Source organism: Furipterus horrens, unplaced genomic scaffold (genome assembly GCF_987537825.1).
Source record: "Furipterus horrens unplaced genomic scaffold, mFurHor1.1.pri manual_scaffold_9, whole genome shotgun sequence".
Lineage (NCBI taxonomy): Eukaryota > Metazoa > Chordata > Mammalia > Chiroptera > Furipteridae > Furipterus > Furipterus horrens.
The window spans coordinates 15,033,420-15,046,638 of NW_028327179.1; the positions used below are offsets into that span (position 1 = coordinate 15,033,420).

Sequence of the window (13,219 nt, forward strand, 5' to 3'; positions counted from 1 at the left end):
CCTTTCAACTGTCCAATTAAAAAAAAAAAAAAATCAAGGAAAGCATTAGAACTACAGCTCAAAACACAAAGTGCTAAGAGTCATTCCACATTTGTCTTGTTCTAGAAACAATGCTCACTGTCTCCTAAATGAAATCAGGATTCTCTTTGTCCTTTTGTACATCAAAATAGCTATCTACTTTATTAAGATAAAATATTTCTACAAAAATGTGTTTAATTCTTTTAAACTATCAAATTCAACACTACAGTTAGACTTTGGGAAACAGAAGGGGTATAACTATTATCAACACCCGAAAGCTGTGGTTCATAGAATTACAATTTAAACTTCTATGATTTCAGTTTTTACTTCGGAAAAAAAAAAAAAAAAAAGAGTATATTTGTAAATTTCCTGCTCTTGACTTCAAAGGATCCTGAAAAATTTAAAAATACTAAAATTAAATAGCCACTGAAGTGTCCATAGTCTTAACCATACCTGGTGTGAAATAGACGTGCAGGTCCAACAACCTCACAAGTACATTGACTTTGTGCTTATTGCATTGTATTGCACAGGCCACGAAGCCTCATGGTACCTGCCAATACACTCTTCTATTAAGAAGAGAAGCCAAATACGTCTTTAGTAAAAATATTAGCCTGTGCTCTGAAGATGGAGAAATGGACCAGAGATAGGTGTATGAGCTGAGAGCAGCCCAACAGGGACAGCCCAAATATGAAGGTATTTAACCAGTCTAACGTGATCCTCCTTCCTTGAAGAGGTCTTTTTACTATCTCGCATTATGATGTAGAGTATAATAATAATAATAATAATAAGCTGCTGCAGGTCTCCTTCTCTACCAAAATAGAGGAGGACCTGCCAAGACTGGTGACTCTGTTGCAACCAGGCCAGATGTGGTCTTATTGGACCAGACTGAAACAACCACTGAGACTCGGCATATAGCTAACACTCTGGCCAATGAATATTTCTGTTACTGTTTACCCAGACCAGTAGATGAAACTTCTTTTCAACTGGCAAGAAAAATAAAATTACTTCATGGTCTGACCTTGAGGATCTCTGGACTCCCTAGCTGTATGCCATAAACTGCAGGAGCCCTGGTCTATCTCATCTTCCCAAAAGTAGTCAGTCACACGCTGGTCTCCTTTTACTGATGCTCATAATACTCATTAGCTCTGGAGAATAGGAAATGGAAAGGATCCTTCCTGTATGTCTTGGTAAGATAAGTACTTGACAGGACAGGAGAGAAGTTATCCTAGAACACAGTGTTGGTTACTTCAAAGTCCCTAGATGGCCAGAGATCTAGAGCAAGGCCTGCTGTGCCAAATCCAGCCTGCTGCCTGTTTCTGTAAATAAAGTTTAGTTGTAATACAGCCATGTCCATTTGTTTATGTACTGTTTATGGTTGATTTCCTACGATAGCATCAGAGTTGCACAGTTACAGAAGAGACTATTTAGTCTGCAAAGCTGAAAATATTTATTATCTGCTCCTTCACAGAAAAAGTTTGCCAAGCCCTGATTATTACATGCCGGTATAACCCCTTGGAAATGAAGGATATCTTGCCTGCCCCAAGAATCTCCTACATATTATAAATGACATATATCCTATATTTGGGTGTCCTACTTTTATACTTTTACTGGGTAAACTAAAAAGCTGACAGTTGCAAGTAAAACTTAGAGCAGGAGAAGGCTCTGTAAGTGGGACAGGCTCGGGAGTATGACTCTGCTGCTCGGGCTACACTGGGATCATGGGGCATCAGGATGCTGACCAGGATGCTGCATACAGCTTGAGGCACATCCCAGTAAGATCACAGAACATGCCCCTGGGATTCTGGTGCAAAGCCCACCTACTAAGCAGGTACCATTTTCTCAGGACACAGCTCTGGTTGGCCACTAGGTTCTAACAAATAGCAAATGCTTAACACCCAAGGAATCCAAGTCAATGTGAATATCCACTACTTGCCAGCATCCACTTTGTTAGCAGTATTAGCCAATTATAAGCCCTTGATTTGTTACCATACCTTGAGGGAACCAGTTCGTTAGTGAATACCAGGCTAACTACACTGGGACCTTTCTGTTGTTGAAGGGACAATGCTCTGCCCTCACTGGAATTGGTACTCTGGGTTTGGATTGGCCTTTGTGGTCTTTTGCACTCTTAACAGCACCACCATATGTGTTTTTATAAATTCCTTGTAAATCACCACTACAGTAATATACAAATTGTCTCCAAGGCCCCACTTCAGTGAGAAAGATCAGACAAGTACAAGGCCCCCGATGTCAACAGGATGCTCTGGGTTCTTCAGGTATCTATCATCAACCAGAAATAGGCCTACAAAACGATGAAAGACACTCTGATGTGCTTAGACTCAACACCAGTTACGGACTTGCAAGGCTGGGGTGCTCTCTCTTAGGATCATGGTATTTGTTCTGTCCCAGCAATACATGTAGTATCAGCAAAATACTGTATTATCTCCCCCACAGCCAAAAAACACAGGTCTAAGAAACAAGGAGAAGAAATGTGAGTAGCCTCTATTAAGGTTATAATTAATAATCTATTAAAAAACAAAACAAAACAAAAAACTGTGTCCCTAGCCCTGACTGCTGTGGCTCAGTTGACTGGGTATCATACTGCGAACCAAAAGGTCACCAGTTTAATTCCCGTTCAGGGCACATGCCTGGGTTTCGGGCCAGGTCCCCAGTTGGGGGCATGCAAGAGGCATCGATGTTTCTTTCCCTCTCTTTCTCCCTCCCTTCCTTTTTCTAAAAATAAATAAAATCTTTTAAAAAATTGTGTCCCTAGACCTATGACTCAGGCTTTACTGACCCAACTGGCATAATATGTACTGGAGAACACATTAAAATTGGTGATCATTTTTAGATGGTAGGATTAAAGGTAATTTTATCTTTCTTCCTTATGATTTTCTAGCTTTCCAAATTTTCTAAAATGACTATATCTGATTTTATATTAAAACATAATTACTAAACTAAGAAAACCCCCCAAACAAACAAACAAACAAACAAAACACACACACACAGCTCCAGAGACAGATTTTCATTGAAAATGACACATAACAAAAGCAAGGACTTGTAACAAAAGGAAGGAGTTGCTAACAAAATGAGGTTAAGGTAGGAGAACTAGTTTTCCATTTTCTTTTTTAGAGGTTACTGGGCAACACTCCAGAGCAATTACGGAAACGTTTGAAATCTGACTGAGTCCCAATTTGTAAAATGAAGATGATAACTATGCATCTCATAAGGTATGTGAAAGAATACCATAGACAGTAACATCTCCACAGGCATGAGTTATTACTACTGGTGGTAGGTGATACGTGAGTGTCTTATGTTTTCAAAGCTTTCAGAAAGAAAACAAGAAAAATGAGTTACCTTTGGGTTAAAATATCTACAAGACTGTGGTTGAGAGCCTCCAAATAGGGCTATGCGGTAGTCATGTTTCTTTCTTCTGGGCCTTGTGCCTTCTACCAGTTCTTCTCGATCCTCTGGAGACAGGAGATGATACCTCATTCCACCTGTAGAAAAATACATGGCAACTCTTTAAGAACGTCAGGCACTTTAATGCTTTGGGGTAGAAAAACACCCAAACATAATAGTGCTTTTATTGGTTCAACTATTTTTTCTATCATCCCTCTGTTGCACTTAAGGAAAGAGTAAGGGGGAAGAGGCAGGAGGAATGTATGAGGATCTGAGTTCTAACAATTTATTATTCTCAGCAATTACCATTATGCTGATTGCCCCACCAACTTACTACCTATTAGTGGATTATCTGGCTCTTCAAGCAATAGCTGCCAAAATAATAATTATTGAAATTCAGAATCTTCTAATTCAGCAGTTCTCAATCTTAAGTGTACATTAGAAATCATCTAGGAAATCTCTGAAACCAAGCCTGGGTTATACCACCGACTAATTAAGTCAAAATCTCTGGTGTAAAATCTAGGCACTGGTATTGCCACTTAAAACATGGGTCAAAGATCAGCATGTTCTGCATCTTAAAGTTTGTTAGAACTGAATTTGAGAACTTGCCATAAATCTACTGAATCAGAATCTGCATTTTAAAGAAAATATCAAGATAATTTGTATGCACATAAAGTTTGAGAAGTACAGTATTCCCTCACTTATCATGGGTATTATGTTCTAGACACCCCCCCGCGATAGGTGAAAATCCACGAAGTAGGAACCTTACATTTATTTTAGTATTTACTGTACAGTACCGCAAAATCTTGCGATATAGCGAAAAATCCGAGATAAATAATTAAATATAATATTTTAAAAAATCCCGCGATACAGTGAGGCTGCGATAAGTGAACCACAATATAGAGAGGGACTGCCGTACTGCCTTAGATGATTCTTTAATGCAGTGAAGATTCAGAACTCTTACAATTTAACATGATTCTTTAGCAATTCCTTCATTTTTTCAAGGGCCACTTAACAATTAAAAACTTGTAAGGTGTCATTTTAGATCACTGTGGGAATGGTATATTGTTCCATAAATGATATTAGACAATAATATGGAGAAAAAAATTTGTCCCCTCTACCTCATATTTACCCTGAAGTAAATTTAACATCAATAGAATATTTGAATATGCAAAAAGTATCATAAATAATAGAATACTTAAAAAGAATTAGGCCCAAAATGGGGAAGCCTCAGAAAAGACAAAACAAACAAACAAAAAAATACAGGCACCAAGAAAAAAAATAACATTTAACTACATAAGATTTTAAGTTAAATTACAGCATAGCAAAAAAGAAAAAAATACCAAAAGACAATGGCAAACTAGGATATTTATGAATCATATAAAAGACAAATACAAAAAGATATCCTATTAATAAGATTAAGACCAGCAACAGAAAATGAGATTGAGTATCTGAACACAGTTCACAGAAAAAGACCTATCTATAAACAACTTTTCAACATATGAAAAGATGACCAAGTTAGAGAAATACAAATTAAAATCATATTTTTTTCACTTATCAGGTTGGCCAAGATCCAACTGTCTGGAACACAGGGGGAAGTGTAGGGAAGCAGCACCCCCTTACATTGCTGGTGGGGATGTGGGCGGGTACAAACTATCTGGAGGGTGATACAGCGTGATCCAAAAAAATTACAAACACACACACCCTTGAGCCAGTTATTCCCCTTCTAGGAGTTTATCAACCCAAAGTCCACTGTCTGGGAAATGGTTAAAAATTATGGTATACCCAATGGAATATAGATGTAGCTGTTAAGAAGAACAAGGAAGGTTAAATATGTAGACATGGAATGGTATCCAAGAAATAATGTGGAATACAAAAAAGCAAGATGTGGAAGAGTATACAGCTTTAAAATTTATTTTTATGGATATATATGTATACACATATTTATATATGAAAGTTGTACAAGCCTCTGTAAGTAAACAACTGTATATGCATAGACTTAAGGCTACCTTTGGAAGGATATACAAAATGATAATGGTAATGTCCATGATAAGGGGATGAGGAGGCAGGGGACAAGGGTATCAGAGAGACCTACTGTTTGCTATATACCTTTTTATACTTTTTGACTTGTATATGCTGTGAAGTATTATTGATCCAAAAAATAAAATAATTAAACAATTTCTAACTCATGCAAAACACTCCTGTTCATGAGGTTGTGTTGGGCCTTTATAATTGGGAGGAGACAGGTTTAGAGAAGGGTTTGTGAGTGGGTAAAACTCAATATCAATATTTAGCATTTCCTTCCATTTCAGCACTTTGCATTAGAACTGGAAATCTCAGGGGCCAAGGCTCTGGTCCATGCTCTAGGTCAGGATCTATAAACTTTTCCTGTAAAGTTCCAGAGAGTACATATTTTAGGCTTTGCAGGTCACATGGTTTTTGTCACACATCATTTGTTTGTTACAGTTTTTTACACATGTAAAAACCCCTTTTAGCTCAAGGCTGGATTGAGCCTATGGGTGTAGTTTGCTGACCTCACTGCCACCCCTTTGATCTAGGGTCTAAGGCAGTGGTTCTTAAAGTGTGGTACCCTGGAAACTTGTTAGAAATCCAAATTATTGAACACTACCCTAGACCTTTTCAATCAGGAACTTGGGGGTTTGAGAGTCGCTGCTCTAGGAGGCCTCCACACAGGTCACAGATACGCTTTGGAATCTATGGACACATATCTTCCAACAAGAGAAGATACGTAGCGGGGAAAGAGAGACAGGAGGGAATAGGTCACTGGGTAAAGTGGCCGACTGTGGCCCCCTGTGCTGATCCCTGAAGGAAGCATAATAAACTTGGGCTCCTTCAGTGATAGGCCTTTTCTCTCCAAGGACAGGGAAGGGGACAAACACTCTGGCCCATTTTCCTGAAGAACGTCTTGCTCCTTAGGTCTATTGCTTTGGGAGTTATTCCTGTGAGAGTCAGGTACTGTCATTTGCAAATTCTAAGTTAAGAACTTGGTCCAGTCATTTGTAGTGGCTCTGTGTTCTTCATTTTTATTTTATACCTATTTTTCTTTTAGTTATAAAGTCTTTTAGTTTAGTTTTAGTCTATGTTCTGTTTTTCTTCCACTCTCAAAAAGCAGCACTAAGTCAGATGGCAGGAAGATAACTGATGGTTTGAAGAAGGGAGACTGGAGGCCTTCTTTCTCCATTTAGCTCTGTCCAGACCCCAAAGTCTGAAAGAGTCTCTACTGCTTGTGCTAAGTCAAGAAATTTTAGTACTCACTGTTCTTTATTTTTAAAAAAATTTAAACAATAAGACCTCAAGAGTCTAATATCCACACTCAGCTGGATTTCTGGAATGGTCCTGCTATCCTTTTTCTAAATCAATTCAGAATCCATGTAAGAACTAAATACTATACTTGACCGAGAATGGCTAGTTTTCTTCAAGAGCTCACACCACGTATGAAGAAACAGGTGCAGCTCTCTGCCCAATGGAATGCTAAGGCCAGAAATAGAACACACAATTGGGAATGAGGCATAGCAAAACACCTCGTATCAACATGTATGAGATCCAAAAACATCTTCTTAGTCAAAATTTTCTTTCATCTCTGCATTTGAGATACCAGTGTCCACTTATGTTCTACCTCTTATAACTTCACACCTTGGTTTTCAAGACACCAGCCTTTGGTTCAAGTAGCCCAGTGATTTCTTCTTTCCTGGATCTCTTCCTCCTTCCACTCGTACATGTAGATATTCACCAGGTTATGTCTTTGAGTCATACCGTTTTCTCTTTTTCCCTTGATACGTTAATTGGATTCAAATATCCAAGTCTTTTAAAAAAATTATCTTTATTTAATAGAAAGGTATTATACCATACATTGCTTATGTTTTATGCTTTTACCACATAAAAATTTTTCATATTATTCACGTAAAATATTTTTTAGTTAAGTACAAAGCATTCCATTATATGGATATATAATACTTTACCAATCTCGGGGGAAACTTACCTAAAACCACAACAATATTATGAAGTAGTAGTTGTATGATAAGTCTAAGGGAAATTTTTCTTAACTTCCAAATTAAGTGCCAGGGATAGGGGAGTGATACCACGTAATAATGAGGATACTCAAAACTTATTACCGCTCTTGAGAAGGATGTGTTAGGCAGGAGTGAAAGTGCTCAATTCTCTTTTATTTCCTTAGCTTTGAGCCCGAAACTAGCTATACTTTAAATAAAATATACAGATGAGGTACCGACAACAAGGTAAGGTTCAAGGTGGGTTCCAGCTATCTTCTAGAAGAGGCATTCCTGCTCATTACACACAGGCATACTTCAGAGATACTGCAATAAAGCAAGTATTGCAATAAAGCCAGTCATAGTCTCTTCGCTGGTGTAGGATCTTGCTGTCAATTTGTAAAAAGTGTAACATCCATGAAGCGCAATAAAGTGAAGCATAATAAAACAAGGTATGCCTGTGCTAATTAAAATATATATTGCTGTCGCATTTGTAAGACATTGTCCATGAGGTTTTTGGTTTGATTAATTAGGATGAGTGGGAATTCAAGAAGCGCCTGGGAGAGTTAGGAGGAGTATACTGAACTCAGCATAACATAGTCATTACATTACATATTTCATGCCTGTTTAAAGAACAAGCTAATTTCCACTGAGAGTAGTATGGCAGTTTAGGCTTTCAGAATACTTCCTTACTACAAAATAACTATAATGCTGGAAAGAATAAAACACACATTCTTTTAAATGCATAGCTAAGATCAAAGGGCCAAGAATGAAGAGGGAACCAAACACCAGAATGGTAAGCATTAAGAGACGCTAGAGTTGCTCTGAGGGCTTGTAATGATACTGGAAACCCAGACATTGACTTTACTTGCTGGGTGAGGGAGAGAAGATAAGGTCTTGGATTTGCACAAGATAAGGTGTTGGAACTGAGGTTTCTACCTAGAGCCAGATTACTTGGATTGGTTATACTTTTAATGAAAAGAGAGGCTAAGAAAAAAAATATCTGCCTGATGGCAAAGGGTGAAATAGTCATTTGCCTTTTTAAATCTCAGTTCCAGGTGGAGGTAAAGGATCCATCCTTTGAGAATTTATAATGAGAGCCCTGGTCTCCTGCAGGTTTGAGGTTTGACTTTATCTACCTGTAAATCTAGGAAACCATTAAGGCAAGAAAAATTCAAAGTAGTCCTGGATTGTTGTGCCCCAGTTTCTTGGCAAAAGCAAATACTATTCTCCCCTTGGGGAGAACAGGGAAGAACCAAAAAAATATGATCCAGGACTCCCAATATTCCTGGCAATTAAGATCAATCAAATATAAACTCATAATCTAAAATTACAGAATACAAGCAATTAAGCCACTAGAAATAGATCAACAGAACTAACAAACAGCAGCATTTGATCTTCAAAGACATTAGATACTAGTATTATTAAACACAGTATGTAAAATAACTATGTGACAAATGTATAAAGATGTCAAATTATAATGCTGTACCCAGTTACCTGAGAAAATATGTACAGAGACTGACATGTAGGGTTTCCCAATTAAGAAATTATATGGCTACACTGATCACCCTACATTTCATCCAAGGACTAGGAAACCCATTCACATATACAGAACTTATCTTATCAGTATAAGAATAGCTCATTCTTATAAATAGAATTCACAATGAAACCAAACAGTTAAGAAAAGCTTCCAAGAACAACAAAAACAGAAAAAAATTTTAAGGCAATATAGAAAATGAACACAAGATAAGAAAAATCAAAGGCACTATAATACTACTTTAGAATGGTATTTCATAAAATAAAAAGTTAGAGAATAAATAAAAGCTCACAGTAATTTAAAATAACTGAAATAAAAGTGTGGAAAGAAATATCAAGGCAATCTATTAGAAGAGAATGAAGAGGCAAAGATGAATAAGAAAAGGGACTCAATTGCTGAAGAATCACACTACCAATAATAGAAAACTGAGAAATCTATGGCTGAAAAGATAGAAAATACCCAACATGATAACTTAAAAAAATAAAGATGCACATCAAGGTACATTATTGCAAAATTTCAAAACATGAAGGACAAAAAAAAAATATTTTATGTTTACAAAGAGGAATAAAAACATAAAGAATCAGATTTGCATCAGATTTCTCAAAAGTAACACTGGAAGCTAGTAAATAATGGAGAAATGCCTTTAGAATTCTAACTGAAAATAATTTTCAACACAATTCTATAGCCAGTTTATTCCTCAATCTTATGGTAAAATAAAGATATGGGATTTGTTAAGTTTCCAAATATTTACTGATTGTATACTTTTTCTCAGGACCCTCTGGGGGTGCATTCCTTCAAATAGAGAATTAAGAAAGGGGAAGACCTGGGGTCCAGGAAGACAACAGTGCTAACACAGGAGAAAGTAAAAGGACACCCCAGATGGCAGAGAGGGAAGCCCAGGACAAAAACTGTGTCTTAGGCCTGGAAAGCAAACAGTCCCTATTGGAATAGGCAGAAGGAAGGCTCTATGAAGGATGTTTCCAAGAAATAAAATAAAAGCAAAAATTCATTTAATTGTATAGATAATTTTATTATGTGGCATTTTACAGAAGGGTTGTAGCTTGGCCTTGAAGTCAAGAAAAATGAAGTAAATGGAAAATATGTGGCAATTATTAGCTCCAGCCCCCTCCACCCCCAAAAAGCTGTTTATGAAAGAAAATGTGATTACAGTACACTATTTGGTTAAACAAAATAAGAAAGAAAACACTAGAAACATAGTGCACGAAAGCTATCAAACACAAAAGGACACAACATGTAAATAATACGGATATATCTTTTACCTCCTGTCGCACACATCCCTATAAAATAAGGGTTGGGGCTAAGTCCCCTTCAGGTAGACACCTGAGAACCCCAATGGATTAATTATCTGGAAGAGCAAAGTCTTGAATGTTTCTCTTGGCTACTGAGTCTGATTCATTCTAAAGGGGTTCTGAAGCCCATAAAAAACTGGCTACATGGTCAGGTTAGAAATGGACATTAAGGCAACTTACTTATCACCATCTTAAGGCATTCAGGATTGTCTTGAATAAGTGGTTCAGCTTGTACTGTTTTACTTAAGAAATTCTTTGATATAAGAGGAAACCTGACTTTAGCAAGGATATCAACCATAAATGGCTGGCGATTAGGTTCATCGTATTTCAACCATCTGACTGCAGCATCATAAACCTAAGGGGGGAAAAACAGTACAGTAAAGTTCTCAGACGGCAGGAGCATCTCCAGTTACCTAGATTAGTCTTCACACTGATGGGGGAGAATCTCATAACCACTGATTCCCAATGTTTTATTCAGATATTTGCTTTCATCCCCAAATACTTGCCTATACTTCAGAACACTTTACACACTGCTCTAGAGACTCTTTTAGGCAACATGATTTTAGAACTAATTACTGCTACATAATGTAGTGACAGGAAGAATGTTGAATTTATTATTTTTAGAAATAAATTATCACTTCCTTTTTGGAGGGCGATATGATGCACATTTCTACTGAAAAAAAAACCTATAGGTCAATGATATTTTCAATATACGTCCAATTGGTAACAGGAAAACAGGTTAATTTCCTAAGAGGCCTTCCAGCCCCCAAAATGTGAAGGTCACCTATGATTTTATTTCAATCTAACACTCCTGCATTGTGAATTGATAGACTTAACTGCTTTCCAGAAACTTCATAATATACAAATTCTATATTTACAAAATAAATCACAGAATATTTATATAAGAATTGTTTTCCAAAACAATACTGACATTCATTTAACTACACCAAACAAGTCCAAGTTTATTAACATAATTTGATTACAAATCAGTTTAAACACACTGAAAACAAACATTATTTCATATACATAACATCTATCACACAGAGGATTGAGCTAGTTAAATTTGTTAATTTTGGATTGGTGTTAATAAGGCCTAAGTTCTGGTCTCGCTATGAGTTAAATTTTTTATGGGAATTGATCTATGTTTTTCAAATAAACTTTTTCTTTTGAAATAGTTTTAGATTTACAGAAAAGTTGCAAAGATAGTTCAGAGTTCCCAAATACCCTGCACACAGTTGTTAAAATGTTACTTTAGTATGATACTCCTGTTACAACTAATGAAACAACATCAATACATTATTAGTAACCAAAGCCCATACTTTAAAACAATTTCTTTAGTTTTCATCCAATGCTCTTTTTCTGTCCCAATCCCATAAAGGATACCATGTTACATTTAGTATGTCACCTTAGGCTTTCCCAGACTATGACAGTTTCTCAGATTTTTTATTATTTTTGATCACTTTGACAATTTTGAGTTCTGGTGAGGTATTTTGTAGAATTTCACTCAATTTGTGTTTGTTTGATGTTTTTCTCGTGGTTAGATTAGGTTTGTAGATTTTTGAGGAAGATCATAGAGGTGACATGCTATTCTCATTACATTATATCAATGGTGCATGCTATCAACATGACTTATCACTGATGATGTTAACCTGCAGATAGTATTTGTCAGGTTTGACCACTGTAGGTAGTGTCTGTCCGGTTTTCTCAGTCTAATGTTACTTTTTCTTCCCTTTCCATACTGCATATAAGTCAGTTAATTTTGAGCATAGAACTGAGCTTTTTCTTTTTGCCTGGTCAGGTTCTCCAGGTCCAAATTGTGAAGTTGTAAACTAGTACTTTGGGCCATGAAGAAGACTGGACGAAAGAACATTGCTCAGTGCAAACCCTTTATCTTTAGAACAAAAGTATTACAAAGCCTATGATCTTACACCACCTCTATTAGTTTCCTATTGGTGCTGTAACAAATTACTACAAATTTATTGGCTTAAAATACAGAGAAAGATGGGGGACTGAAAAGAGGGATTAAGTGCATATCAATATGTTACCCTACCTCACTCCCAAATGCCTCCACCCAGCTTACACCTCTGACAGTTCTGAAGGTCACAGTCCAACAGGGGTCACACTGGGCTACAATCACCTGTAAGCAGGGCTGTCTGAAGGCTCTGGAGGAGAAACCATTCCTCTGTCTTTGCCAGCATGGAGCAGCCACTTGCATTTCTTGGCTTGTGGGGCTTTCCTCCATCTCCAAAGTCAGCAATGGCCAGCTAAGTCTTTCTCACATTGCATCACTCTGACATGGACTGTTCTGCCTCCCTCTTCCACATGTAAGGACTCTTATGGTTACATGGGCCCACTGGGATAATCTCATCTCAAGATCATCAACTAACCAAGTTTCTAAAGTCCTTGTCCCATTTGCCATGTAAGGTAACCTATTCTTAGATTCCAGGGATTAAGATATAAACCTCTTTGGAGGAGACACTGTTCTGCCTGCCATGGCACCCAATAGCTTTATCTCTACCAAGTGGCCTGTCTTCCCTATAGCCAGCCTTACGAGCACCCAAGACTTAATTTTCTTATGAAACAGACTTTGAAATACCGTTTAATGTTAAAATCACATTCTCTCCTAATAGGATTCTTGTCCTTGTCACATATCCCAACATGAAGCATAAGAAATCAGTAACGACATTTTTACTAAGAAAAATGTGAGAAGGCAATTTAGTCACCTGATCCTCTGCTCTCACAGTCAGAGTGTCCTGGTTGAGCAGATGTGTAACTCGCTTCACATCAAGTTGTAGAAATTCATCAGTTTTGTAAACTTCAGTAAAATGCTGATGAATAAAGTCATCTGCAGTTGCTTTCAATTCAGGACAGTCCAGACATTCTGCTAGCACACTTATACCTAAACGCAGAAAGAAAATGAATAGAAAGTCACTTTTTAAAAATCAGAC

The 13,219-nt window shown here is 37.1% G+C and overlaps 1 protein-coding gene across 4 annotated transcripts in view; it reads right to left on the reverse strand.

Annotated features, from left to right (window-relative positions):
• KLHL7 (kelch like family member 7) overlaps positions 1 to 13,219 on the reverse strand; it is a 52,521-nt gene that overhangs the window by 14,872 nt on the left and 24,430 nt on the right. For all 4 annotated transcript variants that reach the window (XM_090287114.1, XM_090287115.1, XM_090287117.1 and 1 more), the window contains exons 5-7: positions 12,995 to 13,170; positions 10,452 to 10,626; positions 3,373 to 3,515 (exon numbers count right to left, since the gene is read on the reverse strand). In XM_090287114.1, the coding sequence (XP_090143240.1) occupies positions 3,373 to 3,515; positions 10,452 to 10,626; positions 12,995 to 13,170 (494 nt within the window). The remainder of the gene's footprint in view (positions 1 to 3,372; positions 3,516 to 10,451; positions 10,627 to 12,994; positions 13,171 to 13,219) is intronic.